Source organism: Lygodium microphyllum, chromosome 28 (assembly GCF_053477565.2).
Source record: "Lygodium microphyllum isolate KBCC chromosome 28, Lygodium_microphyllum_v1.1.10, whole genome shotgun sequence".
Taxonomy (NCBI): domain Eukaryota; kingdom Viridiplantae; phylum Streptophyta; class Polypodiopsida; order Schizaeales; family Lygodiaceae; genus Lygodium; species Lygodium microphyllum.
The window spans coordinates 29,145,177-29,168,397 of record NC_141162.1 but is presented as its reverse complement, the minus strand read 5'-3'; the positions used below and the strand labels follow the sequence as shown (position 1 = coordinate 29,168,397).

The window sequence follows — 23,221 nt, the reverse complement described above, 5'->3', positions numbered from 1 at the left end:
GAATCGCATCTCAATGTAGTTTCCCACGAATGCAGGAGACACATGGCTGATGGCTCACCACTATGTTCGGCAAGCCTTGGACAAACGACCCTCGCGGCACCTTTCGAAGGTACTCGTAGTTCAGGTGGCCAAACCGAGCATGCCATAGCTCGGACTGTGTGTGAGAAGTAAGAAGAAGAGAAGTAAGAGCTGAAGAAGACTTCAATTTGTAGACGCAATTCTTCTCATACCCTATAGAGAGAACCTTCCTCGATCCACGATCAAGGACTTGAACAGTATCACTGTCAAACTCCACCAAGAGGCCAAGAGCACAAATCTTATGAACCGAAAGTAAATGATACCCCAAACCTGGCACATGCAACACCTCAGAGTTGTGGGTACCAGCACGTCCATCTGGAATAAGCTGCATCTCACTGTACACAGCAATAAACACAGAAGAGCTTCTCCAATGAAAATCTGCCCATGCGAAGGTCGCAAATGGGCAATACTAACGGAAGAAGGAGTCATGTGCCGTGAGGCACCACTGTCCACAATCCACTCTCGAGTCTGGGGAGTTGTCATCACAGCATTAGAAGTTGTCGGTGTAGAGTCCTCAATGATTGCTAAGCCGCTCCAGAGTCCTTCGTGTCTTTCTTCTTGGTATCCTTCTTGTCTTTGTTGGGGCAATCCTTCTTCCAGTGACCGGTCTTTCCACAAATATGGCAAGTCGATTCCTTCTCCTTGTCCTTCTTGGATTTGTTGTCGTCCTCCTCCTTCTTTTGGTCCTTCCCTTTCTTTTGAGAGGCTTGACCAACCAATGCCTCCGATTTGGAAGCATTCTGTCCCTTCAATTGTTGCTCCTGGTCCAAGACCATAGGAATCAACTCTTCCCACCAAAGAGTCGACTCCCGCTCTGAAGCAATAAGAGCGGAATAAAAAGTACCGAATCGTGGCGGCAACTGGGATAGTAAAGTAATCGCCATGTCTTCGAAGGAAATAGGCTTCCCCGCATTTTGAACTTGCATCTGAAGTTGCCGAAGCTTGTTGATGCGTTCCCGAAGCGAAGAAGACTTATTCAGGGACACAGTCCGCATCTGCACCTCCAAAGAAACCCTCTTCATCAGGATCATCCGGTTGTACATCTGATCGAGCTCCAGCTATATCTCACGAGCCATCGTTAAGTGCTTGATGTGAGCTATCACGGCTGTGGTGCAAGACAGAAACAGAAAAGATTGAATCTTGGCATTCAGTTTGTCCCAATGAGACTAGGCCTTGGTTAACTCCGCACGAGCATTGGAAGAGAGTTTGGATTCATCCCTCACCGAGGGCTTGTTAATCTCCTCCATCACCAGTTCTGCCAAATCATAAGACTCTAAAATGGCCAACATCATTACCCGCTAGATGCGGTAATTGTCACCATCAAGCTTTTGATCCGTTGGAAGAGCCGGTAGGACAGGCACCTTCCTGTCCATGATCGCCTGGAACTCCAAATCAGTCTCTGTAGACATGTTAACCTGCAATACCTGCACAAATGCAGGCTTCTAGGGTTGATTCCTCTGCTGCCCAAACCTTCTTCACCCGCCGGAGGCGATGAAAAAATAAAATCTGCAATAGAAGGCCTAAAATGCAGCCTTCCTTTCCTTCGAACAGCAATAACCTGCAGGAAATTCACCGATTAGACTCCTTTCCCGCACGCCCATGCTCGCTTCAGTCTTGATCCAATGCGCAGCCCTCCCGCTTGCCCTCGAATCCTGGAAACACAACCTTGTGTCGCGCTGAAATCTCCTCTTCAGATAGGTTCAGCCCTCAGTGAGTCCATCTTCACCGCTCTGATACCATGTCAGAGTGTAGCGATGCAGAAGCATAGGACAAAGACTGAGAGAGAGTGAACACAGAGAGAAGAGAGAGAGAGAGAAAAGGAGAGTGTAAACGCAGAAAATCTGCGGTGTAGTATGCTGTATAAGAGTGCAGAAATACACAAGGGGGCAGAGGAAATATCTGTGTATGTCTCCAACTTGATGACCTCGATCTCCGTTAGCCTGAGCACAGTCTATCTTAGCCAATAGATCTCAAGATCAGAATCTGAAATCACTGAATAATGTACCAACAATGTGCTAGAGGACTGCTACATAAAACAGAAATAAAAGGGATAAAATAAATAGGTCAGCTGCATTGCATTAAATGTAGCTGACTGCAATAAAATAATGCCTAAAAAAGTGTCAGACTGCATTGCAGGCTGCCACGTGGCACCTGCGCAGTCTGATGATGTGGTTGGCTGTCGACGTGGCACTGTACTTTGTTTGCTGTCCGACTGCTGACGTGTTCTCTGTAATTTGTATGCTGGACCAAACCCTAACTGTGCAGAAACCCTAACACAACTTGTCCAGGGGATGACTCAAATGCTAACAGTTTGTCGGTTGCTCGAGGGCCTATCAAGTCTTGCAAAGGCGGATGGAACCACAATGAACTTTGTGTGTGTGCGTGGTTTTTTTTTGGGCGATTTAAAAAAAAAGGTGTTTGGAGAGAGGGTTTGTGGTAGATTAAGTAACTGTACCATATGGGGGAAGGAGAAGGGATGGTTAGATCCAAACCATCACAAAATAGACAAGCTATCCATCCACTTGGGAGTGTCAATGACAAGGGAAGGGTGATGAAGCAATGGTGGCGTGGTGTACAAATTTCCGGTGGAAACAACTTAGGATCCGTCTAGTGGTGCTTTGCACAATGAGTATGCTACATGTTATGAAATGCTCATGCAACATGTGCCACTTGGATAGTGTTCCTTGTGGAAAAATTGTTCACTTGCCCAAGAGCCCTTTATAAAGATGATCAAATCATGCAATTCAAAAGGAGGAGGTACAAAAGGGTGGGGGGGGGGGGAGGGAAAGGTTGATGTCGGCGAAGACAAGTGCCAAAACTTGTAGAATACCAAGAAGGGTAGCAATGCCCTCTCAACCTTGAATGTCGATGCTGAAGGGGAAGAGGAGTCGGATGTCGGTCTTCGTATGGTGCCAAGAACTATGATATGAGGAAACATTCCAATTGCAAGAACAAGATAGAAGTCATTGTTGTGATAGTAGGATACTGCACGATCCGTATTGAGAGGGGTAGTGTATATGCTGGTAGAAGAGCAAAACTCCTAGGATGATGAAACTATGAATGCAACGACATGCATCCCAAGTCTCCAGCCTAGGTAGGATTGGTGTAAACCTGCATGTTAGCCTACATAGAAAACAAAACCGAGCAAAGAAGATGAAAATCTACAAGCATAGAGGTTAGAAGTGAGATGCTCCAAAAACCAAAACAAAAATGGAATGAAAAGCTAATTGAATGAACAATGCAATGATATAGATGTGTATCCAAGAATGAAAAGTGGAAGACTTAAGAATGAAAATCTAAGGACAGTTCTATGGGGCTCGACTTAATAGCCTAAAGATCTAAGAGTGCAAAGATGGAGCTAATCTAAGGATGTGGCCACCATCACGTACGTCGACTAGCAAGGCTCTGCCAATGAAACGCCTAAAGAGGGGGTGAGATAGTCCTAGATGGAGGTAAATGTAAAGTGGATGTGTAGAGTGCAATGGGATCAAAACTCACAGACCAATTAGTAAACCCCTCAAGAGTAGAGAAGGGTGGCGGTTGAGGTTGTCCATGTGCCATATGTCCAACAGTAGTTGCTAGGATCGAAGAAGCAGATGAGGTAGTAGCAAGAGGCGTAGCACTATTGGACTGGCTAGCCGAAGTGGAGGCAATGACAGTGGTGTGCTATGGTTGATTTTCTAGATGAAAGACCCTGTACCTTGGTACAACACTTTTTGTCCACATGGTGCAATCTCTGGCAGTGTGTGCAAAACCTTTTTTTCTTAGGGAGTTATTGCCAAATGGGTTTTCTTTCTTTGGTTGTGTCTGAAGAAGGAGAGTTTCATCTTGCGAGTTCTTGCCACTACTGGTTTTACCTTGCGAAAAAGATGCAACTAGCCCCCTCTTTGAATAAGTATGTGTGGAGGATTTCTTGTGGACTTAGTCACGCAACCTTGTGTAACGTACGAACTAGTGCTCAAACTTGTAGGTTATTGGCAATCTAGGGAGTGAGATAATGTGCTGGATAAAATGGAAGTATTTTTTGGGCAACTTGTTTAAGAAGAACGTGACGTGATTGTTGTTTGACTTCGGGGAGCTAGTATTTTTTTGGGCAACTTGTTCAAGAAGAAAATGCTATAACTGAGAGTGGAACTCAGGAAGCAACCCTTGCATTAACTTAACGTTGGTTGTGGCATTGCGGGCTCTCCATTGACAGACGTGACTAGGGTGAGTTAATCAAGGATTCGGCATAGGCTCTAGACCAATGACAAGGACACAAAGTCTTGAAGATTCAAGCACTTGTTGCATGAAATTTGACTGCTAAAATGTCAGATCTAGAGCATGGCAGGAGCTATGGTGGATGGAAGATAAAAGCTAGATTCATGTTGACACAGACAATGAGTAGACAATTGTTACACAAGTGAATTAGGTTCCAAGATGGAAGCTTGAACTCATAAACATAATCTTGTGTATGGGACTGACAATGACAATGACACTAACTGAGAGAGGAAAGCATCATGATACTGTATTACTCATTGTGAAAGTGATAGTCAAGTACAATGCTTTATAGAAGCTCCATAGGTAGCATTTTGCACGACTGTGCTTATGGGATTCAGGACCTCTTCCTAGACTGCTAGTAATTTCCTTGCCCACTGCTCCATACAAGAGACTGTCACATGGGTGTGATTGCATATATCTCAACATTGACCAAATAGTAAAATTTGACTCGTTAAAATGAGTCTTATTTGTGAAGGCTATCTTGGCCGTTGCAATAGGAGTGGTAGTGCTAGGAGTGGACAAGGTGTGAAATGAGGGTGGGGTCATGGGTGGATAGGGTGCGGGAGGGGAGTACACTTGGGACTGGGTCCTAGAGTTTCCACCATGCATGCGAGGAGTGTACACAGTGGATCTGAAGGTTGGCATGGGCTGCTAGGCATGTGCATGATAACTACATGAGAAGCCCATGGTGGAGGAATAGAGACATGTGGAGTAGAGGATGTAAATCCCTATGCGGGAGTGACCTATGGAAAGTGTGATGATGCACCATAAGCAAGGATGGAAATCCTTGCGGCTAAGAGGTCAGAGGAGGTGTGTGAGTAGGGGTAGTGAGGGGATACTAACTAAATGCATTAGCTTTACTTAAACAGCCCCAAAACGTACTTAATTAATGACTCGAACTTGTTCTTTAAACAGAAATGCGTTTCTAGAGAGTGCTTGTGTTCCATAAGCACAATCCCACTTGGGAGGACCCAAACTTTCTATAAATAGGTATGTTGTCCTCCATTCAGTCTATCTCGTTTTTGCAGATTGCAGCCATAAGTCAACTCACACGTGGTAGCCTCTCTAGCCTTGCAGAGCCTTGGTGCCTTCTTCCAGTTGTCGCTCACTATCTGGCATCTCCTTCCAAGCTGCGTTTGGCCTCCAATTGCCATCTCCAGCCTCTCCATCATCATCTAGTACTTGCGTTTGATCTTCGTCAGCTAGATGTCAGTCTCCACACTCTCCAGCTACCTGCGTTTGGGCCTCCATCAGCCTAGTGACAATGTAGCTATTGCTCCTCCATTTAGCGACATCTTCTTGCTTGCGTTTGCACTCATTAGGAGCCGCCTGACATCACCACATCCTTCTGTCGCTGTCGCTTCTGTCCCCACTAGCCTTTGGTGTCAGCGTTTTGCAGATTCCTCTCTCTTCATAGTTCGATTGGTGGTCACAAACTTTGGATCCATTGCCAGTGGACGTCACTCTCCGACACACTGCTCTACCCTTGAGTATTTGTACACTCTTACATTCATTTGCAATTTTCATTCACTTCAGAATTGTGTTCTTCTCTCCCTTCTTCTGTTTGTGTTTGAGTTTCCGTGTTTGAGTTTTGGGTTTTGCATTTAGGGTTTGAGTTTTGCTTTCTATGTCTGTGTCTGTCTCTTTGTGTTTCTGTCATGGTCGTCTAGTGTGTTTCCTTAGTGCAAACCCTAGCAGTTTTCTTCACATGGTATCAGAGCGAGTGCTCTTGTAAGAGTATCCTACGGATATTGTGGAGAGTTAGTCTTTGTGCGAGGCACACAATATGACTCATGACCGAATCTCAATGTCCCAGACACCTTTTGCTCCAATTCCTATGATGCCCTATCAGGCATCTCCATCATTGGAGGCCTTGAGACGGCATTATGGACTCGGTGAGGAGGATGACACTCCACTTTCACCTTCACCTTCTTTTTCTACTCCTAGATTTCACTAACATGACAGAGGAGGACTTTGAGGAGTACTATTGCAACAAGTACGGTAATGTTTACACCCCTCCTACAAGCTTTGATACCACATTTGGACCGGTTGGTGAGGCTGGCCACCTCTCCGATTATGGAGGACATATGGCATTTGGAGCGTCTGGCGATCCATCTTCATCATTTCAGCCAGGTCTAGTGTCAGGTTTGTACAACACTTTTGGTTGAATGAATCAAAACCCTCGTATGTTTCTTCTTTTGAGGTGCAAGATCCAGATGGCTTTGTGTATGTGAACTTTAATAGAGGGGGCTCACGAAGCATATGGAATTTAGGTACATCTATAGCTTCTATTTCATTTGAGCATGTAACCCACACTTCTCACTTCCCTCACATCCCACCCTCTTCTACCGCCACCCTTGATCATCTCTCTTTATCCTTTTAAAATCTCGGATTACACTCCACATCCGCTTCATACACACTAGGGGTTGGATCTTCCATCTCCGCTCCTAGCATCTTCTCCTTCTCTATCCCATTCTCTACCTCTTTGCACCATGGTACTTCATTAGGGGGAATGCCACCCTTTAACACAGTGCCTCTCACCTTTCTGCAAATGAGCACACCCATAGCACCTGGGACGGCTACGATGGACACCCCCCTCACTACCCCCGGATTCGCCTCTCACATGACCACTCAGACGACGCAGGGGATTCCATCCTCAGCTTATGGTGTGTCATCCCACTTACCTTGGGTTACACCTATGTAGGGATTTTCATCTTTTGCTCCACGTGTTCCCATCCCACCTCCACCATGGACTACTCATTCGGCTACCATGCCCATGCCTAGTCAGCCCATCCCTACTTATGGATTCACCTTGCACACTATCCGTATACTTGGTGGGCACTCTGGGGCCCATTCCCAAGTGCACTCCACTCCCCCATCTTACCCCCATTACACTTTTTCACACTACCCATCTTCGAGCACTACCGCTCCTGTTGCAATGGCCAAGAATGCCTTATGGATGAGACTCATTTTAACGGGTCGAATTTCACCATTTGGCCGAATTTCATGCAATAAGTGCTTGAGTCTCAGTGTCTTTGGGACCTCGTCATTGGTCTAGAGCCTATGCCAGACCCTCTACTAGCTCACCCTGACTACATCTGTCAATGGAGAGTCCGCAATGCCACAACCAATGTTGAGTTGATGCAGGGATTGCTTTTTGAGTTCCACTCTCAGTTACAGCACTTCTTGCTCGCAGTAGAGTGTTGGAGTCACCTTCTCGACCGCTATGCGGCCCGAGATCGTACTCGGCACATAAATTTGGACTTTGAGCTCAAGAGTTCTCTATTAAGGAAGGGGATGATCTAAAAGTCAAGCTGGCTGAATATAGGCGGTTACTTGCTGAGTTTGCCACTATTAGCTCTCCAAAGTCAGACGACGATTAGGTTACGTTCTTCTTGAATAAGTTGCTCGAAAAATACTTCAATTTCATTCAGCACATCATCTCACAGCTTCGATTGACGTTTGCGATTTCGAGAGGGAGGTATGTCACAAGACTGTGACAACTATTACCTTTTTGTTGATTTCTTTATTACATATTTTATTCGGTTTTTCTTTTTGGAAGAATCCCTCTTGAAATCTAAATGCTTGAGTTGCATGGCCAGTATGTGAAACAGACAGGAATGTCTAGTGAGTTAAGACTGGACAGTTAAGGTCCAGTATAAGTCTGGAAGAGACTGATGGCACTGTAGATTGACAAGCCTGGAAGAGACTTGTGAAAGTGTATATGGACAAGTGTGTTGAAGAACTAGCCTGGAAGAGACTAGTTCAAAGTGAAGATGGACAAATCTTCAAGAGATTAGTCCATGTGGGGTCATCAGTGGAAATTCACTTTCAGTTGAGCTACATTACAAATTTGGATGTAGCCATAGTCTGCACAGATGGTCAGAAGACTAGTGGGGATGCAATGGAAGCAACTCCTAAAATTTAGGGAGTTACTATTTTTGGACCCTAGAATCTGTTCGCGTCATTATCTTCGTTTTTGTATGAGGATTAATCCTCTGGTTTGTGCCGAGGTCAAATTTTGAACCGAGAATGGAGAATTTTAGACCGAAAGGTTTAAACAGGAAAATTGTTACATGTATGCCATGTGTCACAATTTGGGCATAAATTCCCAAAAGAGAGAGAGAGGGCAGCACAAAAACGAGTTTCAATGCATGGGGGGCTCATTTTTGTGAAAGGGAGATGGATTGCTGCAGATGGAGAGCTCTTGAGGGCTGGTCTACCCTGTTTATGATGCACAGAGGGCTGAGCTTGCTTCCTACTCTCTCTCTCTCTCCCTGACAGTATGGTTATGCTGCAGAATCAAGGGCCTTTCTTCTGATTCAGGTACAGCTGTGTGGAATATGCTGTTTTTGCATGAGGCAAGAGCCTCCTTTCTTCAGGAACAGGAGCAGTTGTTTGCAGTTCCCAGTAGGGACAGGTGAGGGTGTTAACCTCACCAAGCAAGTGCCTGAAACAACACTAAACCAGAACTGAATCTGGACTGTACAGAGGGTATTTCGGAGCCCAATTGATGTCAGAATCAAGGGGCATTTGGCCCAGATGATGCAGGACAGTGCATGGAACAATATGAGCTGAAAACAGGTTTCAGAACAGGTCTGAACCAGTAATTACAGTGGGCTGAACAGTACAGGGAACAGTATGAGTTGTAAACAGGTCTCAGAACAGGTCTGAACCAGTAATTACAGCAGACTGAAATGGTCAATTCTGCACTCCAACTAGAAGTTTCAGACTTGGGTAGAGTTTCCCCTCCTGGTCAACTTGAATTGGGTCAGCAATTGTACTGTTATGTTGTCAAATTTCACCCAAAATAGTTGAAAGACAGCCCATTGTACTTTCTCTTTTTAAAAATAAAGAAATACCGCAAGGGGCGCCTAACTTAGGGGCCAACAGGGTGTCTGTGTGGCAACAGGAGCATTTTAGCTTCCTGTTTTTCTTCTTGCTTCTGTGTCTTTAAGTTCAGGTAAAGTGGATGATTGTAAATTGGGTGAAAGCATTTATGTATTTTGGTTGTACACTACCGCCCTTTCCAGTGAACAGGCCGGTTTCATTTCCTCCTGCAAATTCTACCTATGCTACACGAGATGGATCACCCTTTGATGTACTTTATGAGGATATCATGAGATATGCTAGCATTGGGGACATATTATTAGTAGGAGATTTCAATGCACGCATCGGAGATAGACAGAGTGAGCTTTATATGCATGATAATGCCATGTTCAAAGAGATCGACATAGATGAAATAGGCCTACGCAGGAGAGCCCAGGATAAAGAAGCGAGTACCTATGGAACACACCTATTGACTTTGGGAAGTGCACATAGACTAGCCATCTTTAATGGTCTGCCACAATGGCCAGGATCTGACAATTTGACATGTTGGAATCACAAAGGAGGGGCAAGTACTGTGGACTACTTGATAGGCCCACCTGCATTGATTGAAGTGCTAACATTTGGGTCATTTTCCACATTTTCAGCATGCTGTCCATGCTAAGAACCATGCCCAACATCAGTCATTGTATTTCCCCCTTCACCACGTGATTGACCAAGGAGTGATGCATCCTCTCTGCTTGATCCCGTATCACCATGTGAAGACATGCTTGCTGTAATTCATTGCTGAGAAGAATTTCAGCAATAATGCAAGAGTTCCATGTTGCAATCAAGTACCATGGGCCCACCAATTCAAAAGATTTGATGGTATCCCGGCAATGAAACCATGCAACCAGCCTTCCTTTCATGGATGGGTGGTAAATCCCTGATTACAACTTAATTACAGCAGCAAACAATAAATGCAAATATGAAAATACAATTTTACCTACTGATCTTGGACAATGCACACTTGATTGGCCCCAAAATTGGTGTCCCTTTCAGTATTTCTTTAGCTTTATTGAAGAAAAAGTTGATTTACAATGGGATTCTCGCGATCCCCTTCGCAATCCAAACTCCCCTTGTTGTCCAAAGTGACCAACAAGTCTTCAATCTGATTTGCCCCTTGATTCGAGCACTTAATTGGTCTTCACCCACTTCATAGACGATGGAAATGCCCCAAATTCAATGGTTGGCTAGTCCTCCACTTGAATTTAGCTGAAATTCACCTTCAGCCATAAAAAATCCAAGTCTTGGAGCTTCCAATTTTTGGCACGCTTCTTGAGGTTGCTGCAAAACCCTAATTTCTGCTGTAAATTAGGGTTTACAGCAGAGAAATCTGCAATTTCTCAGCCTCCAGGGGTTGAAATGTTGAGATCTTCGGAGCAAGGCTGTGAAATGGCTGGGAGATGAGAGAGAGAGCTGTAGAGAGAAAATTCATAGTTTTGTCGTGAAGAATGACTGAAAAACAGTCAAATGCAGCTACTGCCCTGCCACAACAGCTTGTAGATGCAAAGAACCGAAGAAAATCAGTCATTTATTATCGTTGCCCTGTCTCAATAGTCTGTAGACGCTGTCACCTGTTGTTGATTTGTCTTCTCTTGCCCTTAGTTGCCTCAGAAGGTCCTCCAATGGCTGTAGCAGCATCTCCTTCCTCTCTCTTGTAGGCTGATTCCACTAAAAATGCGTCTCTCCAGCCTCAAAAAGACATTTTTTAGTCTTCCATGGGCATTTTTGATAAGTGGCAACCTTTCCACATGGTTTTTCTAGCATTATCCATAATTAAATATTGATTTTCAGTCTTTAAATACTGAAAATTAATTTAATAATTATTTCGGTGCCCTGAAAAATAATCTGATTGGCTAATAATTAAATTGGCTAGACATCTTTCACTTCCGAGTATCTCTGCGCCATCTTTGACCATTAGATTGGCATTAGGTACCATTAAACACCACTTGCCTAGTGTCACCAACAACTGACGCTAATGGCCAAATGAATGACGTAGGTCAACAATTGGCACAAGGTACTACCAAGTATCTGTGCGGCATAACTTATAGCAACTTTTGCCTTTGATATCACGTGATTTCCTCGGGTCTCGGGCTCGTAAATTTACTCTAATCCCAGTTACACCTCACATGGGCAACATTTACTTAACCATGTGATTAAAAATTAATCTACATGTTAAGTGAGGTTTCAAAAATACATGTGCTCATGACAACATTCTTTACTGCAGATTCTTTGCTTTTCATTGTCTCTCTCTATTCTCTCTCTATTCACTTTTTGTCTTGGTCATTGGCTTTCGCATTGCTTCACTCTAAGATAGGTTTGTACCTAAATTTTCAAAAAAAGCTCGACAAAAGAGACTAGTGGTTCGTGGATCTCTATCACCCCGATGGATTATGGTAAGCCATGATAATTGAAGATTTGTTGAATAAATATTCTAGCCATATGTTGAGCCTTGATAGTCTTTTTGACTGGAATGAAATGAGTTTATTTGCTAAACTTGTCAATAATAGTACATATGCCATCATTGATGTTGGCTAATTTTGGCAAGGCAAAAATAAAATCCATAGCAATGCTTTCCCAAGGTTGGCTCGGAATTGGTAATGTTTGCAAAATGCTTGTAAGCTTTTGGCGAACAAACCTGTCAATAATAGTCCATATGCCATCATTGATGTTGGCTAATTTTGGCAAGGTAAAAATAAAATCCATAGCAATGCTTTTCCAAGGTTGGCTCGGAATTGGTAATGGTTGCAAAATCCTTGCAAGCTTTTGCCGAACAAACTTAATCTTTTGGCACACAACACGTTCTTGGATAAATTGTTCAATGTCTCTTTGAAGACTTGGTAAAAAGAAATACATTTCAAATGCCTTGGTTGTGGCTAAGATACCATGATGAGTCATGTAAGGAGTCGCATGACATTCTTTTATTACTTGATGCTTGAAATATTCAGTAACACATAACTTTTTCTCTATCAAAAGAAATCCATCTTTGATAACATACAAGTTTACCCTTTTACCAAGTTGTAAACTTTTTAGATGATTTTAAAATCTTCATTTGAAGTGTACAAGTTCCTCATAATAGTGAAATTGGTATGATGAGTCATGGACATTGGATGAATCTGAGATCTTTTTGATATGTCATCAGCTATCTTGTTTTGCTTTCTAGGAATATGCAGTATTTGAAAGTTAAAATAAGCTAATTAATTGGCCCATTGAATATGCTTTTCAGAAATCTTTGGTTGGTTGAGAAAATGTCTCAAACTGTCATACTCCTGTGAGAGTGCGCAACGGAAGAAGAACACGAATACAGAGGAGAGGAGAGAGAAAGCAGAGAATGAAGGAAGAAAGTCTGCACTGACTGAGATGAATGCTGAATACACTGAAATGGACAGAGCAGTCCCTGCACGCAGCCCGAAGCGTCAGTGAGGGAACCAGGACAGACTGGAAGCAGCGGCAGCACCAATGCCGGAGACGGAGACGACAGAGGCAGTGCTGTACCTGCAGAGCATAATGCAGGAATGACTGAGGGGGCTGCTATAAATAGCCCCCAGGCCAGAAAACTGGCCGACCAGCCAAAACTGGCCGACCTGGCCAGATTTGGCCGACCAGCCAGATCTGGCCGACTTTGGCCAGATCTGGCCGACTGCCCAGAAAATGGGCAGTCTGGACAAAAAACAGCCCAGTTTGGGCTGTATGACACCCAAGGCTGCTGGCTAACCAGGGCAGCCACAAAATGAACTGACAGAGCTCCTCTGTCTCCTGTCAGACTCTGACAGGAGCTAATAACCAGGAGATGACAGACTGAGAATGATAAAGAGCAGGCTAACACCCCCTCTCAACTCCTGGGAGAGTCTGAAGACCCAAGAACCGCATGTGATGAAGCAAAGAAGCCTGAGGCAAAGGCTTCGTAAAGAGATCAGCTGCATTGGCCGCCGTAGGACAATAGACCACCACCAGCTCCGAAGCCACGATCCGCTCTCGAACATAGTGATACTGAACCTCAATGTGCTTCGTGCGAGCATGAAACACCGGGTTCTTGGCCAGAGCAAGAGCACTCTGGTTATCCACGCGCAGCTCCGTAGGTCCGGTCTGGGAAGAACCAATCTCCGCGAGTAAGCGACGGAGCCAAACGGCCTCCATAGCGGTCGAACATAGGGCCCGATACTCAGCCTCTGTAGAAGAAAGTGCCACAGTAGGCTGCTTCTTGCTGCTCCAAGAGACAGCACCAGATCCAAGGGTGAAAGCATAACCTGTAGTGGATCATCTCGAATCCACATCACCTGCCCAATCAGAATCACTCCATCCAGAAAGGGTAATCCCATCTCCATACATGATCCCGAAGGATCGAGTCCCCTGTAAATAGCGAAGAACCCGCAAGGCCGCCTGCCAGTGATCTTGGGTAGGAGTCTGCATAAAAGAAGACAATAAAGCCACCACAAAAGAGATATCCGGCCGAGTGTGAAGCAGCCAGATTAGAGAGCCGACAAGGCACCTGTAACGGGTGGGATCGGTAAGAGGAACTCCAGCTGTCAAAAGCTTGGACTCAGGGTCCATGGGGCATGAGATAGGCCGACACTCAGCCATATCAAACTCCGAAAGAAGCTCGGAGATATTCCTGTGCTGCGAGATAAAAATGCCCTGTGTCATCTGATAGATCTCCAGACCTAGAAAGAAGTGAAGGATCCCTAGATCCGTCATGTCAAACTCCTGCTGAAGAATGGACCGTGTATGCTCCACCTGCTGAGTGTCGCTCCCTGTAATGATAAGATCATCCACATACAAGATAAGGAACACCGAAAGAGAATCCACAACCCGTAAGTAGAGGTTGGGATCATAAGCGGAGCGCGCAAAGCCACTCTGTAGAAAGAAGCGGTCAATCCGCTGGTACCAAGCACGAGGAGCCTGCTTTAGGCCATAAAGAGCCTTCCGCAGCCTGTAGACATGATCCTCCTTCCCCTGCACAAGAAAACCAGGAGGCTGTGAAACATAAATCTCCTCCTCAAGAACGCCATTCAGAAAAGCAGACTTGACGTCCATCTGGTAGACAGGCCAACGGTGGTGAGCAGCAAGAGCCAAAAGAACTCGGATGGTGGACATCCTGGCTGTAGGAGCAAAAGTCTCAAAGTAGTCCAACCCGGCACGTTGTGCAAAACCCTTGGCAACAAGCCTAGCCTTATGCTTGTCCAAGGAGCCATCTGCGAGATACTTGGTCTTAAAGACCCATTTCACACCAATCACCTTCCGTTTCGCGGGACGCGGAACAAGCTTCCACGTATGGTTTCGCTCGATGGAATCGAGCTCGGCCTGCATAGCCTGTCTCCAAATATCCTGTGCAAGAGCCTCCTCCACAGTGGAAGGCTCGGAATCCTGAAGAATCTGTGACATATGAGCATAGTTCACACATAGTGAACTGTCCCGCTGGGCCTGTAAACGTGCTGATCGACGTGGATCTGTAGAAGAAGTAGGAAAGTGAGTAACACCTGAATCCTGCATGAGCCGGCGATACCATAAAGGAATCCTGAGAGACTCCTGCTGCTGTGAGGGAGACCGGGGGGTCTCCGGAACCTGTAAAGCACCCAAATCGGAGAGGGACTCCCCCTCACCGAGTGAAGGTAGATCCTCCGCATCTGAAGAAGGCTGTATATCCCGTGAGGATCCCGAAGTGGCGGTAGAAGAGCTCGTAGTAGATGGAGGCACATCCACCAAAGGGGAAAGGGAAGCCGAAGGAGGAGGAATAGGGGGGGTGCTAAGGGGCATCCTGGAAGGAAGTGAAGGGAGAGAAGGTGGGGGGGGGGGGGGGTCCGTCGATGATGAAGAAACATCTGTAATGGAACCATCAATTGGATCCTCAGAGGCCGAAGCCTCATCAAAGATCACATCCCTGCTCACCTCAACCGTCCGCGTCGTCGGGTCATAGAGCCGATATCCCTTCGTGGTCGTACTATAACCAACGAAGATAAGCTTTCGCAACTTAGAGTCGAACTTCGTCTTCCTCTTCTTCTTGTCCACATGGACAAAAGCATCGCACCCAAAGATGCGAAAATGGGACACGGAAGGCTTCTTCCCAAAGAAAACCTCATACGGAGTCATGTTCTGTAATGCCGAAGTCGGAGAGCGGTTGCGAATATGCACCGCTGTAGCCACCGCCTCACCCCAAAGGAAATGAGGAAGACTCCTATGCTCCAGCATAGATCGGGCCATCTCAATCATGGTCCGATTTGCACGCTCCACTACACCATTCTCTGATGGTGTGTTCGGATGGGAATACTCCACCCGAATACCATGATCCCTGCAAAACTGAGAGAAAAGGTGAGAAGTGAACTCGCCACCGTGATCAGCTCGAACGCCACGAACCTTGGAAGTTGTTTGGGTCTCCACAAACACCTGCCACTCACAGAAACGGGAGTATGCCTCGCTCTTGTACTCCAAGAAATAAGGCCCCACATAACGACTAAAGTCGTCCACAATCAGCATCAAATACTTGGCCTTCCCAAGGGAGGCAGTGCCCATAGGTCCGCAAAGGTCGGTATGAACCAACTCAAGCGGAGAAGTAACCCGCCTAGAAGCAACCTGCGGGTGAGGCTGCCGATGCTGCTTGCCCCTCAAGTAGCTAGGGCACAAAGTGTGAAGAGGAGGGAAATCAGGAAGTCCCTCCACCATCTTCCTCCTAGAAGCCCGGCGAAGAGAATTGAGGTTCAAATGACCATACCGAGCATGCCAAAGCAGCCCAAGCTCATGGGAAGTCCGCGCAGCCAAGGCTGTGAGCGTATAGAGCCCACCCTCCTGTGTACCTGTCCAAAGAGCATCACCTGTAGAAGCATCCTCCACTGTGACTGCATCCTGTGTAAAAATGACTCGGGTACCTAACTGAGTAAGGCCATGCACAGATAATAGGTTGAAACCCAAATCAGGGACATAGAGAACTTTGGCGGAGGAAGACCGCCTGTCAGAAAACATAGGTAAAGTCCCCACGCCTCGAACAGGAACTGTAGAATTGTCACCAATGGTGACTGTACCCCCTCTGGAACGAAGATCCTGAAGCCAATCCTGACGGAAGGTCATATGTGAAGATGCTCCACTGTCGACGAGCCAAGGCTTCTCCTGTGTGGTAGAAGCTAGGGCAGTGTCCTCCTCAACAAAAACATGCACAAACGCAGATTCTGTTGTGGCTGGGGCCGCCTTCGAGTCCTTCTCCTTAGGCTTCAAATGGGGATACTTCTGCCAACACTTCTCCTCGGGATGAGTGCCCTTGCCACAATGGGGACACTTGGGCTTCTTCTCCTTCGCATCCTTCTTGTCCTCCTCCTTCTTGTCCTTGGCCTTCTCCTTCTTTTGTTTCTTCTTCTTGCCGCCACCTGCGCCGGCCGTAAATGCCTTGGTGGAGCCACTGGCTCCCACCTCTTTGAGTCGCTCGTCATGCTCCAAGACAAGCGGGGAAAGCTCCTCCCATAGGAGTGTCTCACGGGTCCTCGAAGTGATGAGGCTGGTGTAGAAGACGTCATAACGGGGTGATGGCACAGCTGAGTCAAGAGGATCATCGCCATATCCTCAGACGATATCAAACGACCAAGAGAGGCTAGCTCGCCTCGCATATCCGCCATCTTCGTGATGTGCTCCTTCATGGAAGAAGAACCATCAAGATTGAGCATCCGCAACTTCTTCTCCAGGGAAATCTTGTGGGCAAATGTCTTGTGCTGATACAAAGACGCAAGCTTCGTCCACACTTCCGCCGCGGTCTTTAACCTGTGAACATGTACAAGAACAGAATCATGGAGACTCATAAAAAGAAAGGAACGGGCTCAAGAGTTGAGCCTATCCCATAAGGCTGCACGGTCCATAGAGGTGCCATCGGACGAATCCACGGGGGGTCGGTCGATGGGCGAAGAAACAAGCTCCCAAAGGTCAAAGGTATCGAGAATACAGGCCACCTTGCATGACCATAGGGAGTAGTTGGAACCATCCAACTTATCTTCCTTCGGAAAGGAAGGGAGAATCGGCACCTGAATAGAGGGAATCAAAGAAGGCATCCGCACATCTGAAGCAGTCTTCACTGAAGAAACCTTCGCGGTAGATGGAACCCTCTGAGATGCATGGACTGAAGAAGGACGAGTGCGAGGAGGTTCTTCCCGATGTCGAACTTCACGATAATCCCGCCTCCGCTCAGAGGAATGATGAGAGAGAAGCTCATCCTCTGAGTCTTCAAAGCCTGAAAACTGGTAAGACATCTTCCAATCTGCAAAATACCAAAGAAAGTTGTGCCGCTGTCGAAATAGGACCAGCAATGTGGTCACCAACCACCAAGACGCAGGCAGAGAGTGCCTACAAACACCTGGATCTGCAAAACGCAAAGATAACTGATGTCGAGCACCAGAGAAGAGACCACCAGCACCAGGAAACAGCCCGGACAGAGGTCGCCAGCAGGAAAAGTGCCGCCTGGGGTGGAAGCGACCTGCAGAACAGCAAAACGCAGCCTGTAGGGAGGTCGCCCAGCAGCAGGAGGGACAGCCTGGTGGAAAACGCAGGGTTGCTGCGTCGCTGGATGACGTGGCAGCCTCTGCAGTCAGCGTGGGCAGCAAAACGCAGGCTGAAAAGCCTCCTGTAGCAATCGCCTGGCAGTTGTTGATCTGTTGGCAGCAGCAGTAGGGTATCTCACTCCTGAGGGTATGTCCTCCGTGCTCTCAATCAGGCGATGATACCATGTGAGAGTGCGCAACGGAAGAAGAACACGAACACAGAGGAGAGGAGAGAGAAAGCAGAGAATGAAGGAAGAAAGTCTGCACTGACTGAGATGAATGCTGAATACACTGAAATGGACAGAGCAGTCCCTGCACGCAGCCTGAAGCGTCAGTGAGGGAACCAGGACAGACTGGAAGCAGTGGCAGCACCAATGCCGGAGACGGAGACGACAGAGGCAGTGCTGTACCTGCAGAGCATAATGCAGGAATGACTGAGGGGGCTGCTATAAATAGCCCCCAGGCCAGAAAACTGGCCGACCAGCCAAAACTGGCCGACCTGGCCAGATTTGGCCGACCAGCCAGATCTGGCCGACTTTGGCCAGATCTGGCCGACTGCCCAGAAAATGGGCAGTCTGGACAAAAAACAGCCCAGTTTGGGCTGTATGACACCCAAGGCTGCTGGCTAACCAGGGCAGCCACAAAATGAATTGACAGAGCTCCTCTGTCTCCTGTCAGACTCTGACAGGAGCTAACAACCAGGAGATGACAGACTGAGAATGATAAAGAGCAGGCTAACAACTCCATCTTGATGAAAAGTTCTTTACCTAAAAGATAGTGTCTCCAATCTTTTAAAGCTTGAATGATAGCCATTCTCTCTTTTTCGTAGGTAGTAACATTATTTTCTGCATTCTACAATCTTTTGCTTGCATAAGCAACTGTATGCCGTTCCTGGTTTGAGATTGCACCAATGCAGTCTCCTAAAGTATCACATTCTTATTAGACCCTTCTCTAAGAGCTCATTCACTTCATAATCTCATCTTGTTGTGTTGGACTCACACGATAGGGTGGCCTATTTGGAGGTCTCTCTCTTCATTTGGAATAAGCTCTCATGCTGAAATTTCAGCCATATGCTTTGTACTCTCTTATGTATCTCTTATCCAAGATGTACTTCCTACTTAGTTTGATCTAATCCAATCACTAAAGAAAAAAATCAGCTCATTGCTCGGAGTTTACAAAAATTAGGGTTTCAAAACTCTAATTTGCAGAATTGTAACAAATCAGCTCTTTTGTATATGGTGCCTATGGTTTGTTTCAATAAATTCCTGTAAAGGGGAGGGGCCGGTTCGCCTCTCAACGTGGTGTTGACTCTTCTCTCTGTCTCTGACTCTCTCTCTCTCTCTCTCTCTCTCTCTCTCTCTCCTAATTTTCATGGCAATATTTGATTGAGTTGGTTAAGTTCAAAGTATTGTCATTCTCATGTTTTTCCGAACGCTTACATTGGTATCAGAGTAAGGATTTCTTCTTTGCAAGAACTTTTCTGGGTGATAAGATCTTTGGGTCCAACTTTCTTACCATGTTAAGAGGTGAAGAGGATGATTTTGATGAACAATCAAAAGGCTCCAGACACTCTGTATCTGTATGCTTCTTTGTTTATGAGAGGATACAGAGATACAAGGAGTTGGAAGTTGATCCAAAAATTCAAGCTTTGATGGAGAGAAGGGCTTAAGTGAAGGTCTTAAAACCCTCCAATATATAGGTGTGGGGGCTTGGGTGCTCAAAAGTGAAAAGTAGAGGCTACAAATGATAAGTGTTTGTTGAAAATGATAAGAGTAGGGACAAGTGTGTAGGGATACTTGTCTCTTCAAAATGACACATCTTCTCTTCTAGATGCCACATGTTACTTTTCTAGAGAAAGAAGCTTTCAAACCTTCTACTCTAAAAATCTCTCAAATGGTTAAGAATTTTTAGATAGTTGTTTAAGACAAAATGGTTCCTTGCGAAATTTTAGAGCCTTTGACGTGAAAAAAAATTCCATTTGGGCAATTTCCAAAAATAGTAACCTCCTAAATTTTAGAAGTCACCAAATTTAGCTTCTGGAGAGCTTCATTGTATAGGTCCAGTGGTTCATGGTTTGTTTATTCGATCATGAGTATTTGGTTTGTTACACCACGACGGACCGAAGTGAAATTCTCATGTAGTTTCCAATCTATCTGCTAAGTATCACAAACCCAAAATCCATAGGATTTGTGCCAATTAATAAGAGCTCCTGAAGCTCTACAGAAGACCTCCATCGCAACTAGAGAGGCCCTAAAATTCTCCTCATCCCCATCCAAGTAAACAGATGTATCTGATGCCTCAAATACCTGTATTTCTATCCCTCAAGAAGGAGCTTATAGCCTCTGGAACAAATAAGAAAAGAAGAGGTGCAAGGGGTTATCCTTGTCTCATTGGCCTCTGAATATTGAATTTGGTATCTCTGGTCCCACCAATGAGGACGTGGTTGTGAGCTGATGAATATAGAGCTGATACACCTTTGATCCATTGATCTGGGAAACCATCCTCAACATGATGCCCTCTAGAAACTCCCAATCAACTCCATCATAGGCCCTCTTGAAATGGAGAAGCAAAACAATGAGGATTTCTTCCTTGCATCGTGCAAAAGCTGTGGATTCCCAAAAGGTGAAAATATTGTCAAGGATGTTGCGCTTCTGGCAAAACCAGTCTGGGTAGGGAATGGGGTTTGGTATCAAGAGAGATTAAATATCATAACCTTGGTCTTCCCAAGGTTCACTATAATGTCTTGGCAAAAGATATGCAATGCATGTAGTTGAGTGGCTGACTCATATAAACACTGACACACCTAGCTGTATCTTAGTGGGGACCCCAAGCTCTTATAGTTATTGGATCAGTCTGTCTCGAAGAAATCCACAAAACAACAGCAGATTTGCCTCCGATGTGCTCTGCCCTCCTCAATGATAGCTCAGAGTGTGAGAATGTGGTTGAGAGTAGAATACTCTCTCTGAACCATGCTTATAAGGTAGATGTTTGTATGTGTGTACCTCTTTGCTCGGCTGATATTCTGGTATGGATCCATATCCTTTTTAGACATTGAGAGACTAATGCTGCACAGGTAGAATGGTGTGCACTTCTTCAAGAGAAGAAAGTTGTGTGTGCATGATGTGTACACAGGTTAATCAAGCTGATACAGTTTTGTTGGTCTTTTGGAGATGGATGAGGCAGTGAGCTTTTGCTCAAAATGAATATCTCTGGGCTGATTTTATCTTCTTCTTTGTTCATGCAGCAAGAAACTTCTTGACCCAGATGAGGTTGGGCTTGTATTTCCTGCTGATCAAGAAAATGGAATGACTCCTGAGGATGCAAAGATCATAAAGATACACATGTCCTCACGTGAGTTCACTCTCTTAAATGTAACGTAGTCTTGAGGTTTGCATGTCTTAATACTTTATGTTAGGTTACAGCATGAACTTTATCACTGATTAAACCTATCAACTTTCCAAAAGCTTCAGGGTGGTGTTCATATGACCTTCTAGAGGAAGTGCACAGATTCCCTCACGTACAGGTTTCTTTATTTATTCTCTTAAGAGAGTTTGTGGGTTGTACAAAGCTGCTAAAAAACTGTGAAGTAATTAATGAGTGTTAAAGTAGAGAGAACATATTTATGGCCTGTTTATCATGTGCTAATCATCCTGAGATGTCCCTTGCACATGTTTGTACCCTTTTTAGCACATGCTAATTGTTTTGAGGTGATGTTTTTAACATAGGGGTTGGCATGACAAAGTTCTAAAGATAATTAATCAAGACTTAGGCAATTTATTTATCAACGAAACTGGCATGACAAAGTGTTAATGCCAAATAGAGTGCTCAAGGCAACAAATATTAAGATCGAACCCAGTGCACAAGTGCTCAATACAAGATGTTGATTTGCACATGCAGTATAGATTTCTTGGTGGAAGATGTGCAACTGATCATTGCTTGAGTAGCAAGTAGCAAAAAGGAATGGGCTGAGAGGGCAGCCTTGTCAGACCGAGTGTGCAAGGGAAAAGGTTTCAATGACTCCATCATTTAGCATAACACAAGAAGTAGCACCCATACTGATTGTGTAGATAAACTTGCACCTTCAAAAACGATTTCTTCCACTAGGAAGCATCCATGAACACCATTCTTAGAAAGCATCGGCTGGAATCTCTCGTGTATAACCATGAGGACACCCAAAAGCCTCTCAACCGGCATAAAAAAGACAAGATCCATGACAATACAAAATACGGCCAACATCATTATGACTTTTGTGCTCACAACACACAAAACATCCCAATTGTTCTATGCAAAATATGCCATATGTCATGTTATTTACATGTGTGCAATCAACGAAATCATGGACGACGTTGCTCACACCTCGCTTGAACTTTCTCCATCAAAGCCTCCAAAATTCCATCATCTAGAAAATCTGCTAAAACCACAAAAGCATTCTTCCTTGTGTGAGTAGATTTCGTAGAGGAAGGGTTACTTCCATCTGTCGTGGTCGAATGAGGGTATTTGCAATCCCATGGAGTGATCACCTTGCCTTCCTGTGCAAACTCAAGCTATGCTTGATGAGATGGGTCACCATTTGATGCACTATATCAGGATATCTTGAGATATGCTTGCTTGATAAATGTATTATTGACAAGAGATTTTAGTGCACGATTGGGGCCGGACAGAGTGACTTTTATATATAGAAGGATGCCTTGTTCAAAGAGATCAATGTTGATAAGGTGGGTCTACATAGGATGGCTTGGGACAAAGAAGTAAGCACCTATGAGACATGCGAGATTTGGCACGTGCACACAGATTAGCCATTTTCAATGGTCTCTCATGCTGGCCAAGATTAGATACCTTGAAATGTTGGAACCAGAAGCCGGGGGCAAGCACAATGAACTGCTTGATAGGATTACCACCACTAATACTAGACATCAAGAACTTTGAGATCTCGAGAAGAGTGGTTAGGATAGTAGTAGATTATGCTATCTTGACCTTTACAATCTCTTGAGGGCATATGAGAGACACAATACCATATCTTTTTAGACGCCCGAGTTATCACTTTGTAGAGGAGACTTTGCACATATAAAATGGCTCTATATGTGGCATATTACATATGCTAGATTTGACATATTACATATGCTAAATTTGAGCAGGTCCTTAGAAAATGCACAAGAGATTTCAGAGAGACCTTACATATTTCAGCTACATATGCAATCCCATACACCTTGCTGCCATGCAAACCGTGTGCTCAAGGATTCCCCAAAATGGTTGATACGATGATGAGTGTAGGGACACTTGTACATGCCTAAAGAGAGAGATTACTTTGGGCACTTGGACACATTGCCAAGCAAGGACACTCTTCAAATGCCTTGTGCAAAAGAAGAAATGAGACTATTTGTACATTGCTCGATGCTTGGCATCATTATGGGAAAGAGAGTTGTGTGATGTACCAAGATGGATATCCATATTGCCTTTGCAGGGCTACAGGCCAACAGAGTGGTCTTTCTTTACTAGTAAGATGG

At 45.2% G+C, this 23,221-nt stretch overlaps 1 protein-coding gene across 2 annotated transcripts in view; it reads left to right on the top strand.

The window, feature by feature from the left end:
* LOC148011287 (cyclin-C1-1-like) overlaps positions 1–23,221 on the top strand; it is a 71,377-nt gene that overhangs the window by 5,550 nt on the left and 42,606 nt on the right. For both annotated transcript variants that reach the window (XR_015689365.1, XM_087670663.1), the window contains exon 2: positions 20,962–21,068. Coding sequence is in view for 1 of the 2 variants with exons in the window: in XM_087670663.1 (XP_087526789.1) it covers positions 20,962–21,068 (107 nt within the window). In the remaining variant the exon portion in view is untranslated. The remainder of the gene's footprint in view (positions 1–20,961; positions 21,069–23,221) is intronic.